Source organism: Plectropomus leopardus, chromosome 1, assembly GCF_026936395.1.
Source record: "Plectropomus leopardus strain MGB_pleo_1.0 chromosome 1, ASM2693639v1, whole genome shotgun sequence".
Taxonomy (NCBI): Eukaryota; Metazoa; Chordata; class Actinopteri; order Perciformes; family Serranidae; genus Plectropomus; species Plectropomus leopardus.
This window is the reverse complement of record NC_142176.1, coordinates 825,378-852,243: the sequence shown is the minus strand read 5'-3', so window position 1 is coordinate 852,243 and position 26,866 is coordinate 825,378. Positions and strand designations below refer to the sequence as shown.

General features: G+C 42.1%; 1 protein-coding gene across 1 annotated transcript; it reads right to left on the bottom strand.

The window, feature by feature from the left end:
* Nucleotides 1–1,956: 1,956 nt before the first annotated feature.
* slc9a5 (solute carrier family 9 member A5) lies at nt 1,957–26,035 on the bottom strand. The gene is made up of 16 exons (XM_088074833.1): nt 25,880–26,035; nt 19,803–20,105; nt 19,160–19,323; nt 16,249–16,327; nt 15,814–15,991; nt 15,164–15,384; nt 13,768–13,970; nt 11,109–11,198; nt 10,359–10,429; nt 9,550–9,676; nt 9,260–9,351; nt 8,410–8,536; nt 7,842–7,991; nt 7,426–7,495; nt 7,084–7,224; nt 1,957–6,897 (listed from the first exon to the last, which is right to left on the bottom strand). The coding sequence occupies exons 2-16, from the start codon at nt 20,056–20,058 to the stop codon at nt 6,284–6,286; spliced, it is 2,583 nt and encodes an 860-aa protein (XP_087930959.1). The 5' UTR covers nt 20,059–20,105; nt 25,880–26,035; the 3' UTR covers nt 1,957–6,283.
* Between the last annotated feature and the right edge of the window lie 831 nt (nt 26,036–26,866).

The following is a 26,866-nucleotide window of genomic DNA, read 5'->3' as shown; positions in this document are numbered from 1 at the left end:
CAGGTGTTTATCTCACACTCACCTGTGAAGTGTGAATTTAGACTCTCCTCCACCAGCTGAACTCAGACTCCAAACCGAGATCAGACTTTTAATCCGGTTTCACTCTGTTTCTTCGGATCCTCGGTGACTTCAACATTTAACTTTTAATGTCCAAAAAACACAAGGAGTGACGCGACTTTCCTGCGCGCGACACTCAAAACACCAAGAAATTTCATTTTATTATTTAAATATGTTTGTTTTTCATCGTAACTGTAGAGAAAAGACGTTAACCTTCCGGTACATTTTTCACACGGAACTAACCATCGCGGTCACACGTCACAAACACGAATATGTCACTTCCGGTTGCCATCTTTGGTCTTTGTTATTTTATATATATTTTTTTATTTTCTTTTTTAAATTGAAGATAATTTACAAAGAACAGGACAAAAAAAAATCCATAATTACGAAAAATAAAAATAAATCCATGAATGTGAATTTCTTCCCTTTACATTTACCACATATTTCAGAGGCTTAAGGTCATGTTAATTTTCTTTTAAAAAAGAAAAAAGATACATTTAAAATCTTTTAAAAACACACATACAGACTGGTATTTGTATAACTTTCATTTAATAAGTATGTAAGTTTTTTTAAGTTTTATTTATTTTTATATATTTATAAAAAAATATTATATATATATATATATATATATATATATATATATATATATATATATATATATATATATATATATATATATATATATATATATATTGCTCTCTTATATTGTATAGTAGTAAAAAGTTTATTATTATTATTATTTTTTATTTTTTTATTTTTTTTTATTTTGGTTTTGTGCAACAACAACATCCAAAATTCTCTGAATTCGCAAATATGAGTTTCTTCACCTAACAATTACATACTACTGAAAAACTGTACTATCCCTCCATTGCACCTTTTGTTCATACATTTTTTGTCCTTTATATTCTATTTTGTCATTTTATATATTTAAATTGCTTCTATATTTTTTATCTTATGTTCTATTCTATTTAAATTAACTATCTTTATTCTCTCCTTTATATTAATTGTTTTGCACCAAAACACCAAGTCACATTCCTTGTATATGTAAATGTACTTGGCAAAAAAACAGATTCTGATTCTGATTCTCCTACAGAAGATTAGGGCTATGTTAAAAATTTAAAAAGATGTGGAGAATCAATTATTTTATTTATTCAATTTTTAACATTTCTTACTTTATGTTTGCTTGTTAACTTTCATTGGTTGTTTGTTTTCTTTTCTTGATTACATAACATCTTTATTTATTATCCTTATTTAGGTGAGATTCTCTTAAAACCCTCTTACACCCACAGGAATTTCTTCATATCACCTGCACAACCTTTTCTTTTTTTGTTGTTTCATTTCTCTTGTTTTGTAAGAAAAAAAATAAAGTCACAATATTACAACAACAAAGTTGTAATTTTGAAAGAAAAAAAAAAGTCTTAATATTACAAAGAAAAAAAACTTGTAAATCTACATGCATGAAATCATATTACAAGATTAAACTGATACATTTACTAGAAAAAAAGTCATAATATTGCAAGATTAACTTGTTAATTTATGGTGAAAAAATAAATTAATTACAAAAATGAAGTTATACATTTAAAAGATAAGGGCTGTAATATGAAAATAAAGTTGTAAATTTACAAGAAAAATGTGTAATATGAGAATAAAGTTGTACATTTTCAAAAAAAAGTATTAATATTATGAGAATAAAGTCATAAATTTGCAAGGGTTGCAATACTTCGAGAATTAAGTTGTAAATTCAAACAAAAAAATCAGAAGTGAATCTGCAGTGAGCAGATTTCGTTGTCTTGATATTTGACATTGTGGTGGGATTTATTATTTAACACAACATTCATGTGAGCAGTTATTGATTAGTAATGACAGCCAGCAGATGGAGTAAGAAACGAGTCGGCCCAGTTCATTCAGAAAAACACGGTTACATTTATTGACTGAAGCTGTGTGGACAGAAGACGACGGGGACAGATATTTGGCACAAAGACTCATTCGTTTCATTTGATTTTTCCACACAAACACCTGAATCACAGATGAAACAAAGACAGCAGCACATTCACTGAGTCCCTGTCCAAAGAAGGAGACATTAGAGACCGAACCGTCCTCACTGCAGGTCAAACTGTGTCCCTGTCCAAAGATGGAGACGTTAGAGACCGAACCGTCCTCACTGCAGGTCAAACTGTCTGTGCAGCAGGACGGCCTCCGAGCAGCCAGCAGCATGTTTCAGCCTGCTGATTCAATCTCTGCTGCAAAGCCAGGACACACAGAGACAACATACACTGTCCAAGCACAGCGTCCACACACACCATCCGCACACACCGTCCACTGTCTGCCGCTCAACATTCAGGACATCAAGACTCAAGTTCAGCAGGAGATTAAAGCCACAGCAGCCAACAGAGAGAGGACACAGAGGGAAATAGGGACCTGCAGGGGGACACAGGGACCTGCAGTGGGGGCAGGGGCACCTGGGGGGGACACAGAGACCTGCAGGTGGACACGGGGACTTGTGGGGGGACAGGACAGGACGAACAGGACGGATGGGTTCTTATTGCTGCAGAAAGAGCTCTGAAGACTCAACAGTGAGCAGAATATCAGAAATTGTGCATCATTCTCAGTTTCTTCACACAGAGAGGGACCTCAGGACCATCGTTTTCCATCTGATGATCTGACTGTGAGCTGAATATCGACGAAGGACCAATGAGGATAAATACATTCAGCCATCTAGTTACTCTCCTTTTAAGTGTTTATTTTTAACTCTTTGAAACCTGAGCCAAGCACTTATAAATGATAATAATTTTTGTAAGATCATTTTAAATATGCACTTATGATAATTATATATGCAGTTTTTCCCTACTTCATTTTCCCTAGACATATTCCCTATCTCTTTTTTAATTATTTTCAAAATCTACTAATTTCTTGCAGTTTGTGGAAGATTTCTTATTAAGTTGACTTTACTGTTTTGTCTTCTCTCAGCAGAAAATTAAGAGAAATTTAAGAGGATGCTGCTGCATGAGGCCCAATGTGTCCGTCTCTGGTCGTGTGTGTGAGACGGTGAAAGCAGCTCGGACATTAAGGCGACACAGTTTTTGGCAAAACAAGACACAACAGAAAGAAACTAGAGACACACACACACACACACACACACACACAGACACAGCCTGCTGGTGGAATAATACACACACACACACACACACACACATTTCGGGGACGATGGACACACAGAGCGACAGCACAGAGTAAGGCAGTATTACACAGATACACACTGTAGAAATGTTCTTTAAGCTCCTTTTTACACTTTGGTCGTTTAAAATAAACTACTCTGTAGATTGGAGATATATTTGCATCTTTTACAAAATACGTTTGATTTGATACGAGCAGCAGAATAAATACACACACAGGTGAGATGTGATGTTTGCAGAGAGCTTCCGTGGCTCTCTGTCAAGATCAATATCACGACGGTTTCTATCAGCTGAGATGAGATTCTGCTGCTGACAGACGATGTGAGAGCAAAGATCAGAACAAAACTACAAAAGTAAGAGTCGCAGTTTTCCGTCAGTCAGTGTCCCCTCCAGCAGGATGATGATTGATTACAGAGTGTTTACTGATGGACTGATCAATACTGAACAGTTTGTTTTTCCTATAAAGACCTACAGTCGAGCAGCGGTGTGAGCCTGAAAGGACAATCACCAAAACGGAAACAAGATTTTTACAGTTAAAGTTTGTGACAGAGGCTAGATTTACATCATATCTCTGATTTGTTGCCCACATCTTCTCTTAAAAGTGACTCAAATCTGATATCTGCATTTACACCTGCTTAAACTCTGCATACGCTCCAGAGAACGTGCAAATGAAAACTGAAATGTCCTCATTAACATGTTTGTTTCCATATGAACCCCTTTATTTTCCTGAAAACCTGTGTATTTGGCCACTGGCTTCAGCCCTCGTTCTTCAAATGTTGTATTTTCTGCTTTCCAAGCACATGGAATTATGTCATTAAGGGATAGTTCACCCAAAAATGCAAATTCAGTCATTATCTACACTGCTGGGGCTTCACGGGGAAACGGCGTTACACTCACCTAATTAAAGCAAATGGTGATCAGGATTCAAATGTTCAAAAAAATACATTTAAAAAAACACAAAATGTCTCTGTACTGCTAATCTGAAGTAATCAGAGTGTCCTGAAGCCCAGACGGGTCAGGTTGTTTTGAAAAACGTCACTGGCGTCATGTTTTTAGCTGCGTTGTAACCTGTAGCTCCAAGTGTGGGAGCCGCGTTCACACATCGAGACCAACGAGAGCTCGCCGTATCTGCACAGCGTGTTTACCTGCTACCTGAAGCCTCCCACACAGCAGATTTAAATCTGACAGACGGATTTGTTGCTGCTGCTAACTCCACAAATCTCTCTGTGCTCTCTCTCTGCTACAATGAGGCTAAAAACACGACGCCAGTGATGTTTTTCAAAACACCTTGACATGTCGGGGCTTCAGGTTTTATTATGTATTTTTTAATGTCTGAATCCTGGTCACCATTTGCGTCAGCTGTTTGGGAGATGAGCCCGACATCTTTCCCCCGTGAACCTCCGGCAGAGTTTTCTGGACTATAAAACTTCACCCGACTTTCTATCAGCATGAGGGGGAGCAGGTAATAACTGAATTTTCAGTTTTGAGTGACCATCATCACATTTTCAATCATGTAGGACTTGCAGTGCCAGAGAATATCCAATCTGTCTGCTCAGACTACAGACTGGTCTGCAGATTACTAATTCAGATCTGATTTATTTCCACATCTGAATGAGGCCTGAAACCCGAACTGAGAATATCTGAGTTCATGTGATTTGTTTCCATGATTCATATCTGATCTGTGCCACCTGAGAGGAGACAAATCTGAACGGGCTCACTCGAACCGTGTGGTGTAAATTCAGCCAGAGATACTTTTAAAATGTCGACGTTTAAATTGAGACTGAAGGAGACGTTATCGTCTCTCAGCGGTCTGAGCGTGAAGCGTCCCTCAGGAGCTGCTGGTGTGCAGATAAGAGCAGCGGTGACCTCTGAACCCTGCAAGTCACAGGTTAAAGGTAAACTCTGCAGGATTTACACAGCAGTGACCCCTCTCAGGCTCGTCGCAGTTCTCATCATCTTCATACTGCCGCCGTCAAGTGAAGGCGAGCTTAACGATGCTGATGGGTCTGAGGGGGATATTTTCAAAAATCCATCGTTAAACCAACTTCAGCGTGGTGAGACGGCTGCAGCTTGTCGGCAGCGTTTTGGACTGAACAAGAGACTGGAGCGCTCGGCGTGCAGTCGGCGTGCCTGATATGCAAACACTCTGCGTGGTACTGCGGCGGACGATGACGTTTACATCACACGAAACCAAATGACTTTATGACCCACTCTCGGGGCCTGTTTCCAAGGCAACAGTCTTTGCATGAAATGTTAAACCTTTTGCTGCAGTTTCGTTCACATGACAACAGCGTTTTGGAGGCCTGAAAACTTTTGAAACCAGGTTCCAGAGTGTAATGTTTTGAAACACCGCCACCTACTGGCCTGGCATGCAGACTACAGCGTTTTCGGTTATTTTTGTGGATCCGTGTTCACGACGGTCGTTCTCACAGTGTGAATGCAGATTTTTTAAAAACACAAAGGAAGACTTTTCTGTTTTGAGTCAGACTGTGTTTAAGGTCACAGCAGACTGGTGTGGATCGATGTTTCCGCTGCTCAGCAGGAGAAGCGACGCCGTGTAATTGCATCTCACCGGTTAAGGAGCTGAAATTAGCGTGTTCGCCCGGGTGTCGTGTTTCCATCAATGCCGATCAGAGCCGGAGGCGATAAAAACCCGTGACGACTGCAGAGTCATGTGACATTCTCATTGCATTAGAAAGCCTGATGTTAGAGGGTGTTGGTGTTTTGTTTTTGTTTTTTTGTGCAATGAGATTTTCGAGAAAGTTACGAAAATCAGTAACGAAGTGCCAAAAACCAAAAAAAAATAGCGACAAAAAACGTCAAGAGGACGAAGCTGCTTTGATTCCGGCTGTGGAGGTCACAGAGTTTCTCTTTAACCTGAGTTCAGCCTGCAGGAGGTCAGAGGTCAGAGGAGCATCAGAGGGAGGCTGAGAGGAGAGAGCTGCTTTCCTATTGGACGATATGACAGGCAGCACGCCACCTGATGTCTGTAGTGTGTGTGTGTTTGTGTTGCCGTGATGGCGTCCTGCGGTCCGTGTGATCTGGACTGCTGGTTACAGCTGGGTGGGGCCTCGGCTGCGGGGCTCGCCACTGCCAGGAGGAGGAGGAGGAGGAGGTGCGGTCACGAGGCTCCTCAGGTACACACAGGGGTTCCTCCTCCTCCCAGATCCAGGGGCGGAGCCTGGCTGCGGCGGTGGGGGCGGCTGCAGGGAGCTGGGGGGCCTCAGAGACGACATGAGCGGTTGCATCTCTGGCAGCGCTCCCTCCTCCTCCTCCTCCTCTTCCTCCTCCTCCTTCTTCTTCTCCGGGAAGCAGAAGGAGCCCTGTGACAGCTGAGCTCCGATGGAGGAGGTGCTGCCCGCCGTGCTGCCCGCCGCGCTGCCTGGCGGCGTGTAGGAGGCGGGGCGGGGACCTCCCAGTCTGGAGAGGGCGCTGACTCGGGGGTGCACGGGCTCGGCGGGGGCGGGTGGCGAGGAGATGCTCTCCAGGGAGGAGATGCTCTGGTTCCAGGCCTGCTGCAGGTCCACGGGGATGATCTTTGTGGCCTCCACGGACACGCAGGGCGGAGGAGAACCCACGCCGCCTTTCCACGGGAGGTGGCTGTCTGCGCTGGGGGGGGAGGAGGGGACTGCCGGGGGACTCTGACAGCCGTCCAGAGCTGCAGGGACTGACAGAGGACAGCAGGACAGGTGATTTTGTCTGTTTAGAGGAGTTAGAGGAGGAAACTCTGAGGAGACCAGCTGCAGCTGATCTGAGACCAGATACTTTATCGCCTCTGTGTGTGTGTGTGTGTGTATGTGTGTGTGTGTGTGTGTGTGTGTGTGTGTGTGTGTGTGTGTGTGTGTGTTGTCACCTGATTTAGGTCGTTGTTTTGGCGTTTCCACCTTGCGAGCGACGAAGGTGATCCCGACGTCTTCCTCCTTCTCGGGGTCTGAATGTTCACCTCCTTTGTCCTCTTTCTCCTCCTCTGACTCCACAGGGACCACCACGGGGTCTGAACACACACACACACACACACACACACACACACACACACAGTGATTGAACACAAAATAAATGATCAATAAGTTTGACTCCTGTTTGCAGATCTAACAACAATAAGTTTCTATAATCAGAATCAGCTGATGAGTTATTGATTGTGAACAGACATATTGAAACGTGTTTTTTTTTAGAGGGAGTGAGTTTCTGTATTTACTCTTGTCCTGCCAGCTGACGTTGCGTCGGGGTTTGTCGCCGCCCTCCTCCTTGGCGTCGGATCCTCGCCGCTGTTGAGAGCAGAGTAAACATGTGAGTGAAGCTGCAGCCAGAAGAGGAAGCAGCTCCTTTAATCAGCGCAGAACTTTGTGTTTTATAACAGAGAGACGCGAAAAAAACTCTGCTCCTTTAATTAAAGGAGGTCTGAGGAGAGAGAGGAGAAAACAAACTGTGCTCCTGTAATCAGAGGAGAGAGAGCAGCGAAGCATCGGAGTCACACTGCAGGAAGAACAATCAGCTGCCACAGTTTCACCTGCAGAAACAGCCAGCTTCACTCAGTGTGTGTGTGTGCCTGTGTGTGTGTCTGTGCATGCATGTGTATGTGTGTGTGTGTGTGTGTGTGTGTGTGTGTGAGACCTTCTTGAGGCTCCTCTCCTTCTTGTGGCGTTTGTGTCGGGTGGATTTGAAAGTCTCCATGCGGCTCCTCATGTTCCTCTGAAACACCTCACGGTCCTGACGCTCCTTCTCCCCCAGAGGCATGAAGTGACGGCTGTAGTGGGACTGATACTGGACACACACACACACACACACACACACACACACACACACACACACACACACAGTCAGAACTCAGTGATCATGTGACTACAGTGTGTGTTTCTTGTGTTTGATCACTTTCATCGTCACCTCTCAGCTCTCAAATCTTCAGGATTACAAAGTAAAGTAAGTGTACAAAGTAAGTGTGTTTCTGAGGACTCTGTGTCTGATGTCCCTCTGGAGGACACTCTCCACCTCCTCAAGGATCCCTTGAAACTCCTCAAGGACTTTAATGATCCCAAGACTCTGTGAGGACCTGGAACATCCTCTTTAGTCAGCTGATTCTCAAGGAGTCTACAGTGAGTGTGTGTGTGTGTGTGTCTGTGTGTGTGTGTGTGTGTGTGTGTGTGTGTGTGTGTGTGTGTGTGTGTGTGTGTGTGTGTGTTACCCGTCTCCTGGGTTTGTATAGGTTTCCTGCGAGGACGTGGTGTGTCTCTGTGTCCTCCTCCACTTTGGCTCCGGGAACGTTATCAATCACCTGGAGGTCCAAACACACACCGCTGCCGTTCTCACGCCTGGAACACATCAACAACACGTCAACAACATACCAACAACACATCAGCAACACATAGGGCTGGGCGATGAAACGATAACGATATCAATCGCAAAATAACTTTTCCTCGATTGAAATATGAGACGTAGTCGACAGAATGTTGATAAAACGCATCCCAGCCACGTTTTGACAGACAGCACGAACAGCCAATGATAATAAGAACAGCTGTGGAGAACCAAATGCAGTGAAGGACTTTGACTGTCGAACAGCTGAGTGTTTGACAGCCACAGCGTTTCATCACGGCGGATCAAACAGCCGATGGTCCGACAGCAGCGCAGTGAGACAGACAGACAGAGCGCAGCTTCTCCTCACAGCACCAAAGTGTCTGAAACAGACACATCTGCAGAGGTGAAAGTGACTTCTTTAGACTCTACAGACGACTTTGTGTTAGTTTCAGCTTTAATCAGACTTTGGATGAATTATTTAGAAACAGCAGGACGCATCGCTCCGTGTCTCATCCGGCCGCTCGCGCTGAGCTCTCATTGTTATTACCAGGGGCAGATGTAATGTAATGTAAAACAACACATCATCAACACGTCAACAACATGTCATCAACACACCAACATCATGTCATCAACATGTCAACAACACGCTAACAACACACCAACAATACATAAACAACATAATTATGATCATTATAATGATTACCCCCCCCCCCCCATATTTTAAGAGTCATGTGACTCACAGGTAGTTGGTGACGTTGGTGACTTCAGGGAATGAAGCTCTGCTGGCCATCGAGGGCAGAGAAAGGCGGGCTGAGGTCAGGACGTTCCCACCCTGCACACACACACACACACACACACGCACACACGCACAGGTCAGGTCAGAGGTCAGAGGTCAGCAGTTGAAGCATTGTCTCGTTCTCTTCTGATGTATTTTATTTTTACTGTTTCTTTGACGACCACGTTTCCTAGAATCCTCCCAAACCTTTTCCAGGACAAACTTTGACACAGACGGTGACCTTTGACCTTGTACCTGGTCGATGACGCTGATGGCGTCCCTGATGTTGATCTTCTGATACGCCTCCCACAGCTCGCTCTTCCTGTACACCGACTTCCTCAGCAGCAGCTTACTCAGGTAGTTCTTGTCAAACTGCTCCCACCTGACACACACACACACACACACACACACACACACACACACACACACACACACACACACACACACACACAGTTATTATTGTCAGAGTGTCAGAGCAGATTTGGATGGTTCCCAGAAAATTAAAATAAAATTAATAGAAATGTAAGAAAATGATAACGGATAACGGATAATCTATGCTCTTTTCTTCACGTAGTATGAAAGGACTAAAAAATGAGATAAGTATGTGATTAGACTGTGAACATCTATGTGCTGTATGTTATATGTGTTTTAGAACAGAAGTCGAGCAGAGTGTCACTGTGGGCTGAAGCGGAGCGCCCCCTGCTGTTCACTGTCACTCAGCACAATAACAGCACTGATGCAGAGTACACACTGAGAATATTTAGTGTGTGTTTATATCTGTATGATTTCTTCCAGAGTGAACACGTGACTGAGACATCACTGTAACTTCAGGCTGATGCTGTTTTTTTTAATTATCTTATGATGAGATCAAACTGATGTTTTGATGCTGTAGATAGATAATATGACCACGATGGGCCCACTTTAATGAATCAGGCTATAAAAAATATTATACATGAATATGATTTTTTTACTTTCATTTTTTTTAACCAGAATCAGTCCTAATCATAAATATCAAAATATCATTTTCTGAATTTTAAACTGTAATGTGAGTGTGATGGACTGACTTGTCTCTCCAGTGGTGGTAGCCCTGCAGGCCTGCGATGTCCTCCACTGCTGTCAGGATGTGGTCAAACGCCTGAACACACACACACACACACACACACACACACACACACACACACACACACACACACACACCTGTGATTATCCTGCGTGATGTTCCTGCACACACTATCATCTGAAAACATCAATAATCCATCAGAAACTCAGAATCTGTAAGTTCATTTTCTCCGTAAGTTTGAGCCGCTGACAGATCAGACGTCAGTGAATTCAAGTTCTGCACAAACGCGGGACACAAAAGCAGGTTCGGTGTTTTGTAGGGAACCAAACTAATGAGCTGCTGGTTTTCAGGCTGCAGCTGTTTGATGTTTTTAAGGTCAGTATCAGAAAGATTACTTTCTTTTTCAGCGAGGAGCCGCTGGTCTGACTCTCAGAGCTGCAGCACAGAGAGTGAGTCAAGGTCTTCTTGGTCTTCTTCTGCAAGAAGAAGACCAACAACAAAAACCAACAATGATGGCTGTCACGCAAACGTCATGCAAACGTCACGCAAACGTCACGCAAACGTCACAACTCAACAACCCGAGGATCATCCAAATTTCACAATTTCCCGCTCGGAATTATAACTTTGGAGGACCGCACATGAAGGCACGGAGAACAAGAAGAGAAAGAAGAAGACAAAGAAGAAGAAGAAGAAAGAGGAGGAGAAGAAGGAGGAGAGGAAGGAGGAGAGGAAGGAGGAGAAGCAGTAAACTGACCCTCTCGTGGATCTCCTCGTTGATGGTCGGCTTCCTGCTGGTGGAACGAGGAACTTTAAGCCAGTTGACGAGCGGTTTGATGGTCAGACCCTGAAAGAAGAAGAAACACACAATTATCTGATGATGATGATGATGATGATGAAGAGCTGAAGCTTTGGGTCTCCACAAAAAGTTGAAGCACTTTTCTTTGAGTTTTTCCTAAAAACTGGTTTCATTGGAAGTTTGAATTCAGACTCATCAACGAGTCTAAAAGAAAGAAAACCCGGGAAAATGAAGCACATTTGAATTTTAATCAGGTTGAACACCGTCAGGATAAAAACTGCCAGAGAGTCAAAGTCGGACGGCTGTCGGTGTTTCTGCTCTGCGGTCGACTCGTCTCTGATCCTGTTTGTGATTTTCATGGATGTGAAGGTGCAGCCGCGATTAGTGCTGTGCAATTAATTTAATTTTGATTTCAATTTCAATTTCGGCTCCCAACCGTTCTCACTATTTTCACTACTCGGACAAAGCGAACAATCAATCGATGAGCTCTTTGAAAACTGAGCAGACTGGCTTGATTTCTTTCAAAAACTCGTGCAAGGAGCAACTTAAAAAGAAACGACCCCAAAATTGGATAGAAATGAACAAGAAATTTACAAAAATTATTTAAAAAATTAACCAAATAAAAATAAAAAAAAAAAAAAAAGGAAATGGCCTTAACAGGGTGTTTACATATTTGAATGTTTCTGTACCATAACCTTTATTATGATAATTATAAATAAAGTTCCTGCCCCCCCCCCAAAGAGTTAATGCAGAAGCTAATCAGCAGATGAATCCATGCTGAAAATAATCACTAGATAACAAATGAGCTCCAGCTGAACTCCGGCAGGAACGTCCTGCTGCGACTTTAACGCTGAAATATCTCCTCATCATCTTCATCACCTTCATCAGCAGAAACTCTCCCTGCAGCCTCAACATGAACTCATGTCTCTGATTTACTGTGTGTTTGCACATCTAGCTGTAAACACACACACACACACACACACACACACACACACACACACACCAACAGACACACACAGTCATTAAATATAAATTAATGTGGAAGTTTTAAACTAAACATGCTGCTTCTACTAGAGGAACTGATGTTTATAATGAGCACTGACTCAGTTTGTGTGTGCGTGTGTGTGTGTGTCTGTTTGTGCGTGTGTGTGTGTGTGTGTGTGTGTGTGTGTGTGTGTGTGTGTGTGTGTATAAATGTGTTGTCTTTAATGTCTTTAAACTCTGCAGATTTCTGCTGAGGCCTCAAACTGGGAGCTGAACTCATCTTCAAACCTAATATACTCGACTGATTCTGAATTTTTTCCATCAGTGAACTCAGCAGGCTTGAGACACAAACACACAAACACAAACACACACACACACACACACTACACACTAACCACATGTGCTCAGATCGTCCTGATGTGTTCTGCAGAGGACAGGTGTCCTGCAGGTGGCGCTGCTGCTCAGACTGCAGGAACACATGAATGAAGTCTACACACACACACGCGCACACACACACACACACGCACGCATGCACACGCACACGCACACGCACACGCACACACACACACACACACACAGAGTACAATGAATACTTAATAAGGTAATGAAGCCTTTGGATAATGTAGCTAATAAAATAATAATCTCTCTCTCACACACACACACACACAGTTTGTGTGCTCGCTGTGGAAGCAGGAGGTCAAAGGTCACAAAGAGCATGACATCATTATGGTTGCCATGCAACAAGAAATTGGAGATCAGCTTACAGTCAGCTGCAGCAGCTCAGCTACAACAGACAGACGTCTGTCCCTCTGCACTGAGATATTATTGTTATTATTATTATTATTATTGAAATTACTACAAAATATGATATTGTTGATAAAAAATGTAAGTTTTGGGTCCTCGGTGTCCTTGAAGCAGCACATTTTGAACGCTGCTGTGGAGATAATTTTAAAAGCTTTACAGGCTGCTGAGAAGTTTAATCTGTAATTACACATCATCATTTCTAGTTGATTTTTATTTTGCATTATTAAACCTCTGAACTCTGAGCAAAGTATAATGCGATTTATTCCAGAAACACAAGAGAGTCCAAGAGTCCATAAGCAGCTTGGTAAGAAATGTTCCACAAATCGCGAGAAATTAGTAGATTTAGAGTATTAAAATGTATTTAAAAAGCCAGATAACATCAGTAAAACTATAGCTATGCTTATAAGTTGCATCATTATTTTTCTTAATTATGTCACAAAAATTTTTTTCATGCCATTTCCTTGTTTGCTTTTTTGTGCTAATTTTCAGGTAATTTTCTCGTACTTATTTTCAGTTTTTCTTTTTGATTTCCGGGGCACATCTTTCATTGTTGCTTATCGCTGTCTTCTGGTATTTTTGAAAGAAATTAAGCCAATTTGCTCAGATTTCAGAGATGAGATGTAGTACTGCTGGTATTTTTGACGTCCAGTTCTTTTTTTTTTTAGGGTAAATAAGGTGCCAGAGATCATGAAAGGCATCAAAATGAGGCTTTTTTTTTGGAGATAATTTTCTCTGGACCCAAAAACGCTGCTGATAGTTTCGTCCCTCACAGAAACCTGACGGCACAAACAGCGTTTCCTCTCTGCACAGGAAGTGTCGGCGCTCCTACCTGGAACATGACCGTGAAGAAGACGACCACGATCGTCGTGGCAACAAAGTAATCCTTGGCTTTGACCTGCCCGCCGTCCAGCAGCACCACTAGAGCGAAGGCCACCGCCCCCCGCAGGCCGCCGTACGACATCACCACCTGGTCGATCTTATCCAACGGGACGAGGCGGAAACGGTTCAGAATCCACGTCTGACCGATCACACCTGCAGCACAGAGGTCAGCAGAGGTCAGAGGTCAGCAGAGGTCCGCAGAGGTCAGAGGTCAGCACGCTTACAGGGCGCTTTTAACCCTTTCAGTATGTGTTGCTTTTCAGTGCCAGTGTCTTCTCGTGAGATTTATTTCTTTGTTTCTCATTCGGCACGACAAACGTACAGTGAAATGAAAATAAAGCGGACACTGACTGCAGGTGACAGCACCTTTAAATGCACGCAAAGATTAACCCTTTAAACCTGAGTGAATTGGCCTTTTTGTTCCCCAAAAATATGGAGATGAGGCAATAAGAAACTTAATGAGAAATTACCCAAAAATTAGCAAAAAAAGAAACAAACAAGAAAATAACCCAAAGAAAATGCATAAAAATTATAATAATAATTCTGTAAAATACAGATACATATAATATATAAATATAGACTATATATAATAAAGACATATATTGTTTTCTAACTTTAAAAAATTATAATTTTCCAAATCTACTGATTTCCTGCAATTTGTGAACAATTACAAATACTACGTCAGAACGCAGCACAAGAAAAGTGACGTTTATCCAAGTTTGAAAGGGTTAAAGCTGTGTGCAGACGTCTGCTGACACGACGGGCTGAAAGGTTAACGGGGAGACATTTAAACGTGCACAGTCGACATCAGTGATCAGAATCAATAAACGTTTGAAATGTCAGCGTGCGGCTCAAACAGCTGCTGCTGTCCTCCGTCATCCGGACGCATCAGCTGTTTATTCTGCTAACCGGATCTTATTTAAATCAATCAATCAGTTATTAGTGATTTTCACCGCCTGGAATTTTGATTTTTATTCTCGATCATTCTGCTCTGTTTCAGATATAAAAAATATATCAAATATAATATATAAAATATATAAAAATAAAATAATATATAAAAATATCTAAAAAATGAAATAATATATAAAAATATAATATATAAAATATATAAAAATAAAATATCAAATATAATATATAAAATACATAAAAATGAAATAATATATAAAAATATCTAAAAATGAAATAATATATAAAAAAATAAAGTTCAGAGCAGGAGGAGAAAAGCTGTCAGGTTTCTGATCAGCAGACATCAGCTGAGCTTGATGTGAGACATCATTAACGTGTCAAAGCAGGACAGTGTCCTCACAGAGATGTTTGATGTGGAGACGGAGGAAGGAGGGACTGACCTACAGCTCTGAAGACGAAGATGAAGACGAGCGTGCAGGACACCAGGCCGGTGTCCCAGGCCCACTTGGACTTGTCCACGGCCGAGATGCCCAGGAAGATGAAGATGATGGTCTCGGCGATGCTGGCCAGAGTCTTCATCGTGTACTTCACCGTGGTCCGAGACTTCTGGGAAATGTTGGCCTCCACGTATTTGTTGGCGCCAATTCCGCAGAAGGTCATCCTGAGGACAGATGGACGCAGAGACAAGACATTTCTTAAACATCAAGTCCTCCAAACACCTGCCAGCTGACAGCTCTAAGGAAACGCTCTGAGCAACGTCCCGACAACCAAACAACTGCCAGTCTGCCTGCTGACATCACAGACGGCTCCAGGTACCGACGCACGAGAAACAGACTTTGGTGTCACTGCTGTATTATTATTATTATTATTATTATTAATAATAATAATAATAATAATAATAATAATAATAATAATAATAATAATAATAATAATAATAATAATAATAATAATAATAATAATAATAACAACAACAACAACAACAACAACAACAATAATATTGTTATTATCCTAAACAACAGTGGGTCTGTGTGGGTCTCATGCGCTGTGCAGAGATCTGTACTGGTCATACTGGTGTCAGTGGGAGACTTACGACAGGATGGCGGACAGCGAGAAGAGCTCGGCGGTCAGGTAGGCCAGGTACACCAGCAGGAAGACGAAGAGCGGCTCGATGATCCGAACCTTCTTAGTGAAACGAGTGATGAAGCCGAGGATGACGGCGAACACCAAACCCACCAGAGTCCCTCCGATGCTGACGATGAGGAAGGAGGCTGAAGAGGAGGAGGAGGAGGAGAAATGAGGAGCAGGAGTAGGGGAAATGAGGAGGAGGAAGAGAAAGAGGAGGAAGAGGAGAAATGAGGAGGAGGAAGAGGAGGAGGAGAAATGAGGGGGAGGAGGAGGAGGAAGAGGAGGAGGACGAGGAGGAGGAGGAGAAATGAGGAGGAGGAGGAGGAGGAGGAGGAGGAGGAGGAGGAGGTGAGTCAGAGAAGCGTCAGGCTTCAGGTTTAGTTTCTCTCTGTGAACTCACCGACTCCTTTAAAGTAATCTGCAGTCTGCACGTTCTCCGCTCCGACCTCCACGAAGGAGATGTAGACTTTATACAGAACCTGCAGAACCCAGAGAACACCTGGATCAGATCTGACGTCACCATTTACAGTTTCTACTGAGGAGACAACAATGATGGAAGACAGATTTTGTGCAGGAGATGGTGCTTCATATTAAACATGCAGAGCAGACGTGGATCAGACCGTCAGAGAGCCGAGCTCAGATCAGGAGGTTATTCTGCGAGCGCTGTCACGGCCTCACTGTTGCCATGGAGACTGACAATAAACAGACGTCACCTTCATCCCTCTTCAAACAGTTGGGGAATTTGTGTCTTTTGTGTTTCAAGGACGGAGAAAAATACTGAATTTGATTTTTAAAAAGATGAACAACTTGTGAACTTTAGGTGTGAAAACTGTGGATACAATAAAACACCACAGAGAGAAACGCCAACACGCCGCAGCCACAGCTCTCTTCTTCTTTAGTGTTCACTTACTTTTTTCACGTCTGTTTACTTCCTGTCAGCTCGACAGTAACGTTACCTTAGCCGCCGACATTAACCCCTTATGGCCCGCTTTAACATCACACATTATAGAATTGCTCTGCACACAAAATGCGTTTTTCAAAATCAAGCTTTAAAAAATATTATTCATTAAAATTATTTTCTCTTTTTATTAAGTTTATTTTTTTAATCAACATCACTCCTAATTATAAATATCAAATTTTAATTAATTTTCAGAATTTTAACCCTTAAAATGCCAGGTTTTTGTCATGATGCCACTATGTTTTTAAAAATATATATATATTTTTTTACATACTACATGCTAAGTAGAGTTTGATGTTTGTTATCACAGCCTGGCATGTGTCAATGATTAGCAGCAACATTGATTTTTATACATTATCATTTTTTGTACTGTGTCAAATACTTATGTAATACTAATGTATTTTAGACTTATTGTAGGAGCTGAGCTGGAAATTCACTGATTACACAATCTGGACTACATTTAGGACACATGCATCAACACACACACAATTATCACAACAGGAAGAAGAAAAGAGACTAAAATGAGACAAACAGTCCCTCAAGGGTTAATGACAAACTGTCCCTAACTGCTTTTTCACTTTTAAAGGAAAACTTCAACCCCCACATGTCCGTGTACGTATCAGTCAGTCACGCTGTGCTGCTTTAAATTCATGAAAAAAAGGTTTGATTTATTGATTTATTGGGTTTCATGTTTAATAACAAAACCAGACCAGAACGTCAGTTTAGAGCCGGCCTCAGGAGCAGTGTGTCTGCTGCGTGTGCACTTTATATTTTAAACATGCACCGATCATGTGAAAGCACGAATGTTCAATGTGTGAACTCGCTGCAGACTTCCTGTTTGAAGGCTCAGAGTTTAACAAACTGTGTGATTTATGCAGAACGTGTGAGATTTTAGGAGCGCAGCAGCGTTCAGTCTCTCTGTAAAACCCTGATGATGATGACGATGGTGAAGATGACGATGATGATGATGACGATGATGATGACGATGATGATGATGGTGATGATGATGATGATGATGATGATGATGATGATGATGATGATGATGACGATGATGATATGGTGATATAGAAACAGTTTCCTGGTGTGTGTGTGTGAGTTTTCCCACACTGTGAGTGTTCTCCTTTTGTTGGTGGGATTAGCTCATATTCTGAGTGCTGCTGAGGATTAGAGACCTGCACCGTTAATCTGCTCACAGCGCGGCTTTAATCTCCAACTCAACACGTTTCAGAGCAAATGTGAACTTTCTGCTCTTCATCACACATCCGCGGGTGCAGTGAAGGTTTCGAATGACTAACAGCTCGCCGCTGATTTTGGGGGCTTGTGAACTTTGAATTCTGATGGAGTTCAGTTTTTGAAGCGGTCGGCCTCAGTTTCTTTATAAACTGTGCTGGCATTAAAGACACAAGGCGGGTTTCCATTAACTCTCAAATTGTGCAAATTGAAATTGTCAATACAAAATACACCTAACGGACACATGTAAATTAAAAAAAAAACAACATTTCTCACAAAAAAGGTTTTTCCTCTGGCATGAGGTGGTATCTGAGGTGATTGCAAAAAGCTGCGAGGTCACATGATGCTGTGAGGTCACATGATGCTGTGAGGTCACATGATGCCATGGCTATGTGCTTGTGCTAGGAGCTGTTATTGCATCACATAACTCTGAGAAAGTTTAGCGGATCATCTGGAAGTTCTGAATCCACAATTCCTCTGTGAAATCGTAAACTACATCTCCCAGAAATCCCTCATATGTGGCCGCTCCCACATATAAGGGGCTCTTTCCATCACGGCTCCATAACACGCCTACGTGGCCTTGGATTGGAAATAATGACGGCTAGTGCCGTGGCTGCAATAGAAATAAAGCTGCTGGAGCGCCTGGTGGCTCAGTGGATAGAGCGGCGCCCATCCAAAGTCTGATTAAAGCTGAAACTAACACAAAGTCGTCTGTAGAGTCTAAAGAAGTCACTTTCACCTCTGCAGATGTGTCTGTTTCAGACACTTTGGTGCTGTGAGGAGAAGCTGCGCTCTGTCTGTCTGTCTCACTGCGCTGCTGTCGGACCATCGGCTGTTTGATCCGCCGTGATGAAACGCTGTGGCTGTCAAACACTCAGCTGTTCGACAGTCAAAGTCCCTTACTTCATTTGATTCTCCGCGACGCTATTCTTATTATCACTGGCTGTCCGTGTTGTCTGTCAAAACATGGCTGGAATAACGTCTCATATTTCAATCGAGGAAAAGTTATATCGCGATTAATGTTGTTATTGTTTTATTGCCCATCCCTACTTGTAAGCCTCTCTGTTGCCATAGCAACACAACTACACGTGCTGAGGTGTGTGTGTGTGTGTGTGTCTCTCACCACAGTGACGGCGTCATTAACCAGCGACTCTCCAAACACGATGATGAAGAGCGTGTCGTTGACGTGAACCTCCTCGAACACGGCGAGCACTGCCACCGGATCCACGGCCGAGATCAACGCTCCGAACAACAGGAAGTCCATCAGGTCTGCCTGCACGCGCTCATCTACATGCACACAAACACACGCATGCACGCACACACACACACACACACACACAGACGAAGTTAGACCGTGCAGATGTTCGTCATGAGAGTGTTAATGAAGATGTTTTAACCCTTTGAAACCCAAAAAAATTTTGGGCTTTGATTTTTGTCAAAAAACATTTGGCAGTTTTTAAAAGAAAACATGTCCGTTATTTTGCTCTTAAAAAAAAATAACGGTCAGTTCTGAAAAAGAACATTTTGGCTTCCCATCTTTAATTTTTTAATTTTTTTTCATTTTTAAGAAAAAACTTTTCTCTTATTTTTTTTTCAAGAAAATATTTTGACAATTTTTGTTTTGTTTTTGCTTTAAAACGATTGGCCATTTTCAACGAGAGCATTTCATGATTCATTTATTTTTCTTTAACAGTCTGCTGGCAGCCGGCCCGGACGTGTCGTCACGCTGTCAGCTCGCTGCCCCCTCAGAGTGACCTCACACTGACCTATGACCCCCAGCAGTTTGGCGGCGTACAGGCTGAAGCCGGTGCAGAAGGCGTTCCACAGCGTCCCCACCACGGCGTACGTCAGGATGGCGCCCAGGTTGTCGAAGAAGAGGCGGGCCGGCATGAAGTAGCCGGCGTCGCCCACGATGGTCGGCAGCAGGAAGAGGAAGAAGAGGGCGGGCTCCAGCTGGTACAGCTGCTTCTTATTGGCTATGAGGACGACCCCGCCCAGAACCAGACCCAGCAGGATCAGCATGCAGCTCTCCGGGACCACCGTGGTGAACCGCTGCGAGAAGTGGAACACTGCGAGGAACACACACACACACACACACACACACACACACACACACGTTAGAACCCATAACGTTCAGAGTGCGGATCACCGGGGATCAAACCTTTAACCTAAAGTCCCAGTAAGAGTGCTGGGACTCTAGTGGAGCGCAGAGGGTTAAACTCAGTCAGCTGATGAACACATCGATCCGTCTGACCTGCAGTGAACGTCGGTGTGTGTGTTCTCCGTCCTGTCAGGTGTGATGTACCTGAGTTTAAACGTGTGTTCAACACAGTGATGAGTCACACACCATCTGCTCTCTGATTGGTCCGTGTGTTCTGCTCTCGTTGTGTGTGTGTGTGTGTGTGTGTGTGTGTGTGTGTGTGTGTAAACTGAACGTGGCCTCTGACAGATAATCCATCACTTTATCATCAAGGTCTGCTGTGAGTCATGACAACGCACATGCACACATGCACACATGTGCACGCACACACACACACACACACACACACACACACACACACACACAGTGACAGTCCTCATAAATCAGCAGGAGGAAATTAAAAACATCAAACAGTGAAAACAAAATCTGTTTCTACATGAACTCTGATCTTAAAGACACAGCTGACCTGTTTCTGTCTGACTGATCTTTACACACACACACACACACATACACACACACACACACACACACGCTCCTTTGCTTTTTGAATATAAAGATCTGTGTTTTACATGAAAACACTGCGAGGAAGTTCCTCGTGTTCACGGATCCACAAAAACAACTGAAAACGCCGCAGTCTGCACGCCGGGCCAGTAGTTGGCGATGCTGACATAATCGTGCTCACACGATTGTCGCCAGTTTCCACGGCAACAGAAGGGGTGGTGTTTTCTAAAGATTACACTCTGGAACCTGGTTTCAAAAGTTTGTTTTCCCCAAAGTCTACATCCTGATCGGTGCACTGCTTTCCTTCAGTACATCCTCCTTTCCTTCACTGCCTCCTCGCTCCCTCTGGCGTAATAAAGTAGTTCTGAGGTTAACCAACTGATTATGTCACTTCCTGTTGGTCTGCGAGCGGCTGCAGTTTCAGACCTGAACTCTGTGTGACCTTCACATGACCTCGATCTGGACTTCCTGTGTGAACACGGCGACTCCACCCACCTGATGAATGAAGGAAGTTACCATGGCAACGAAGAAAAAAAACCAAGACGAGTTCAACCAAACAACATTTAAACATTTGATCAAACTTCAACACACACACACACACACACACACACACACACACACACACACACACACACACACACACACACACTGAACCTCCCACTCAGCAGACGGACGGCGAGGACAGAAACACTGAGAACATTCAGCTGCTCAGCAGGAAGCTCAGACTGAGTTAACCCTTTAAAATCTGAACAAACTGCCTTCATTCTTTCAAAAACAACAAAAAATTGCCAAAAATTAACAAGAAATTCGGAAAAACTTGCAAGAAAATTACCGGAAAGAAAAAAAAGTTAAATACAAACACCAAAAAAACAATGACCTCAAGAAAGTTCTTCTCTTCCTTTTTAATGTAACATGATTTTAAATATATAATTAGGATAAATATACTATTTGATTATGTCGTCACCCTAAAATTATGAGACTCTAGTTATAAACATATTATTTCTATATTTTGGATGCAAAAGTTTGAAGCTCAATATATTTAAAAACCGCCCTGGTGTTTATTTTTGTTTAAATCATATCTAATACACACACACACACACACACACACACACACACACACACACACACACACACACACACCTCCCTGCTCATTTTCAGCTCATTTATTTCTCACCTTTTACTCATTTTTTATTTTTTTTGCAGTTTGCAGGACTTTCTGGCGTCTGATCGCAGCACATTGAACTCATCCAGGAGTTAAAGGGTTAAAATATAAATCACGTTCTGATTATTTGATCTTCACAATGAGACTCAAACAGTGTGTGTGTGTGTGTGTGTGTGTGTGTGTCTACACCACCACAAACACACACACACACACACACACACACACACACACACACACACACACTGCAGTTTATCTGACACTAACACTCGCTGCAGCACCATGATGTGGATCAATCCGCCGCTGAAAATAGTCCCCAACAAAGTCAGTGTGAAAACGACAACGAGCTGCTGCTTACTGTGTTTTCATAGACAGTCTGATATGTGTGTGTGTGTGTGTGTGTGTGTGTGTGTGTGTGTGTTTCAGACTCTGGTTCACATGATGACAAACAACTGGACTCATTCATGTGAACGGACAGCGCCTCAATGTGTGTGTGTGTGTCCGGTGTGTGTGTCCGGTGTGTGTGTGTGTGTGTGTGTGCCACATTAATAAGCAGCATGTATAGCATGTTATTGTCCTGCAGCAGTGACTCACCACTCTGTGTGTGCGTGCGTGCGTGTGTGTGTGTGTGTGTGCATGCGTGTGCGTGTGTGTGCGTGTGGAGCCGTGACGGAGGAACAGAATGTTTAAAGAGGAGAGACAGAGCGCTGGAGTCGTGCTGCTCTGGTTCTGCTCTGAAACGTTGCAGATTTAAAGGAGCAGACTGATGTTTTTTTAAAGAGGCGTTTCCATGGAGACGCTACACGGAGACAAGCAACATACGTGTCACAGCAGCTCCATCTAATCACATGTCAATAACAGTCATTGATGGTCGCTGTTATCTGGCAGCGGATGCCGTAAAGAGCTCCTGACCTCACGGCTGTCACTGTTTTGGAAAAACTTTTTAAAAAACTTTTTTAATGTTTTATTATTTTTTTTCTTGTTTGTAGCAACTTCTTTGAAAATTTCTGCTGATTTTAATTTTGTTGACTTTTTTTCTTTCCCCCCAAAAATTAATTTTTATTTTTAGGTTGTTTTTAAAACTGTAAGAAATGTTGGTGTTTTCTTACTTTTTTTTCTTTCAATGAAAACAAAATGCATTAATTACAGATACAGTAAAATATTTGTCCTGATTAATCATAACATTAATTGACGCTTTCTAAAGACGGCTTGATTTGTACAATTTGTAGGAAGTTTTAAATGTTTGTGAATGTGAAAAAAAAAAATAATAAAGTAAAAAATTTTATTTTTTATTTTTAGGTAGTTTTTAAAGAAAACTGTATGACATTTTGGTCTTTTCTCATTTATTTTTCTTTCAGTTAAAAATGCATTAATTACAGATACAGTACAATATTTGTCCCTATAGCAGATTAATAATCATAATATTAATTGAAACTTTTTGTTTGTAATATTCAAGTCAGTCAAAGCTGTTCTCCTCCAGTAAGAAACTCACTCTGATTCAGTTTGAGCAGACAGCAGCTGGAACTGGAAACTGAGTCTCATTTTTCTTTTATTTTATATAAATGTTGAAGATTTAAGAGACTTAAAGTCCCACAAAATGATCCCACTAAAACCTGAAAAAAATTTCTAAAGTTGAGTAAAAACTCAATTTAATTTTGAAGAGTTCAGACGTGTTCACTTTGTCTCTGAAGTTTGAGATTTTATTTATTTAGACTTTCCCGGATGTTTTTACGAATGTGTTGTTGACGAAAATGACAAACGATGTGAGGTTTCTACTAATTCCTTTTTTCCCATACCATCGTACAGGTTTTCAGTTTGCGATTTCATTACAATTTTTTTCAATCAAATTCAAAATATATATCAAAAGACATAAATGACCAATACAGGGTTGTATATAAAATGTGTTCTCGTTTCTAGAGTGTGAATGTATATATATATATATATATATATATATATATATATATATATAAGTGAGTACTTCTATTTACTTCTTTTTGAACATGTGATAGGTAAATTTCAGTGGTCTGAGTATTTGTTATTAGGATTAATGCACATAGACCTTTTTTTTATCTTTTATTATTGTTCATTGCAGTCGGTCGTAAGCGTTGTTTGCTTTTATTTGTGTGTTTTGTTCTTGTTTTTTTACATGTTTGAAATAAGACACACACACACACACACACACACACACACACACACACACACACACACACACACACTGACTCTGAGATTTTTCTCCGCAGTTAAGTTGTTTTCTAAACAGAAGTTAAGTTGTTTTGATGATTCTGGATGTTTCCATCATTTAGATTAGTTATTGATAGTGTTTATTTTTGCTAGTTATTTGTTTAGCGTGTTTAGTGTAATTGTTGTTGTTTTGTTTAGCGTGTTTAGTGTAATTGTTGTTGTTTTGTTTAGCGTGTTTAGTGTAATTGTTGTTGTTTTGTTTAGCGTGTTTAGTGTAATTGTTGTTGTTTTGTTTAGCGTGTTTAGTGTAATTGTTGTTGTTTTGTTTAGCGTGTTTATTGTAATTGTTGTTGTTTTGTTTAGCGTGTTTAGTGTAATTGTTGTTGTTTTGTTTAGCGTGTTTAGTGTAATTGTTGTTGTTTTGTTTAGCGTGTTTATTGTAATTGTTGTTGTTTTGTTTAGCGTGTTTAGTGTAATTGTTGTTTTGTTTAGCGTGTTTAGTGTAATTGTTGTTGTTTTGTTTAGCGTGTTTAGTGTAATTGTTGTTGTTTTGTTTAGCGTGTTTAGTGTAATTGTTGTTGTTTTGTTTAGCGTGTTTAGTGTAATTGTTGTTGTTTTGTTTAGCGTGTTTAGTTTATTGTTTTTTGTAAACGTGGTTCAGAGGAGGAGAGGCAGCAGGATTACTTGGATAAATAAATTAAGAATAATCACGGTAATTATGAACAAACGATGAACTTCTCGTGGCTCGTACATGAAATGCCCATGATGCATCGGGGCCCTTTGATTGTTTAATTTAAGTCTGATTTTTTGTTTTTTGCTGACGTTTGGCTTCTACAGATGCTGTGGTTAAAAGCTTCTTTAACACACTTCACAGCTTCACAGGAAATTATGCAATGAGAGACACTCATGTCCTCAGAGGTCACAGACGCTGTGAGGACGGACGTCTTCTCCTTTTTAATGTGCAGAATTTGGAAGTGAGACGGCGTCCGTGTCGAGTGATCGAGGGTGGCAGTTTTTAAAGTTCATAATAAATTTAAAAATAGGGGAAACATTTTCGGAAAGCTTAATTAATATGAATAATTATTATTCTATTTATTATCCATTTTATCTTTATATTCATATCCATTTGTTTCCGTTGTTTTGTTTGGTTACCTTTTTAAAAACTTCGTTATTTTTGTACTAAATTTCTGTTTTTTTTCTCGTGAAAAAGTGAAAAGTTTCACATTAAAACCAGAAATCTTATTTTCAGATCCAAGAGGGCCAAACCAGTACCACACACCAGTACAACCAGAAACGAGAACTACCAGAGACCAGTATCAGAGACCAGTATCAGTGACCAGTATTAGAGACCAGTATCAGGGACCAGTATCAGAGACTAGTATTAGGGACCAGTATCAGAGACCAGTATATGGGAATCGTATCAGAGACCAGTATTAGGGACCAGTATCAGAGACCAGTATTAGGGACCAGTATCAGAGACCAGTATTAGGGACCAGTATCAGAGACCAGTATTAGGGACCAGTATCAGAGACCAGTATATGGGATCGTATCAGAGACCAGTATCAGAGACCAGTAACAGGGACCAGCAACAGGGACCAGTATCAGGGACCAGTATCAGGGACCAGTATGACTTTGTTCAGACTCAATGAAACATCAGATTTACAGACTGAACTCTGATTCTCATCAAAGTTTCACCAGTTAACTTCCTGCCTGACCAGTAACACACACACACACACACACACACACACACACACACACACACATACACGCACACACACACACACACACACAGAGGGACTCACGGATCTTGGCCACGCTGGCCACCAGCAGCCAGGTGGCGATGATGTAGGGGGTCTGGACGTAGCTCCACTCCCACTGGACCACCCGGTACCCGCCGCCGTGATGGTGCTGTCCCCCCTGCGCCTGCTCCTCCTCTCCGGGGCCGGGCGGTTCCTCCGCCGCAGACCGGGCCAAGGCGACACTGGCGCCCCGTACTCCGCCCGGGGCCGCGGCGGGGCGGAGGGAGAGGCGGGGACCGGCGGGGACAAGCCGAGCTCCGGTCCCCGCAGCGGCGACGCTCCGGTTCCCGGAGGGTCAGCGGCGGCGGCGGCGGCGGCCGTCAGCAGCAGCAGCGACAGACCGACAGGAGGCATCTTCAGCGGGCTGACATCCTCCCTCCGGTACACCGTTATATACTCACCGACAGGACACACTCTCTCTCATGCACACACACACACACACACACACACTCACACACACTGCTGACCGCGAGATACACACCGAGAGGACACAGCATCAACACACACACACACACCGACACACACTCTCCGAGGCTCCGGTAAGACACGGAGGAGGGACACCGGAGCTGGACATGTGACCCGCTCCTTTAAAGACACACTGCAGGTAAAAACACACACACACACACACACACACACACACACACACACACACAACACAATAACTACTGCACGAACCTGATGTCGTTCATGACGTCACATTCTCACCCAGAAACTTCTCAGGTGACATTTAATTTACGGTAGCTTATTAATAAACTTATTTTATAACTGTTTTTTAACCTAAATTTTATAATAATAATAATAATAATAATAATAATAACAATAATAATAATAATTAGGGACTTTTTTCGGGGGTTCTTTTAAAACTTTTGGCAGCTATTTTTTTATTTTCTATAAATGTTTTGGGCATTTTTACTTTTTAATTTAAAGCCCTGATGCATTTTTTTTTAAAGTATTTGGCTATTTTTTTGGGCGATTTTAGAAAAAAAAACT

Coding starts and splice junctions, on each gene's coding strand:
- slc9a5 (XM_088074833.1), bottom strand. CDS start 20,058: ATGCTGATCCTGCTGGGTCTGGTTCTGGGCGGGGTCGTCCTCATAGCC. Junction 16,328..19,159: donor TTAATGACGCCGTCACTGTG/GTGAGAGACACA, acceptor TGGGTTCTGCAG/GTTCTGTATAAAGTCTACAT. Junction 8,537..9,259: donor ACCAACGTCACCAACTACCT/GTGAGTCACATG, acceptor GATGTGTTCCAG/GCGTGAGAACGGCAGCGGTG.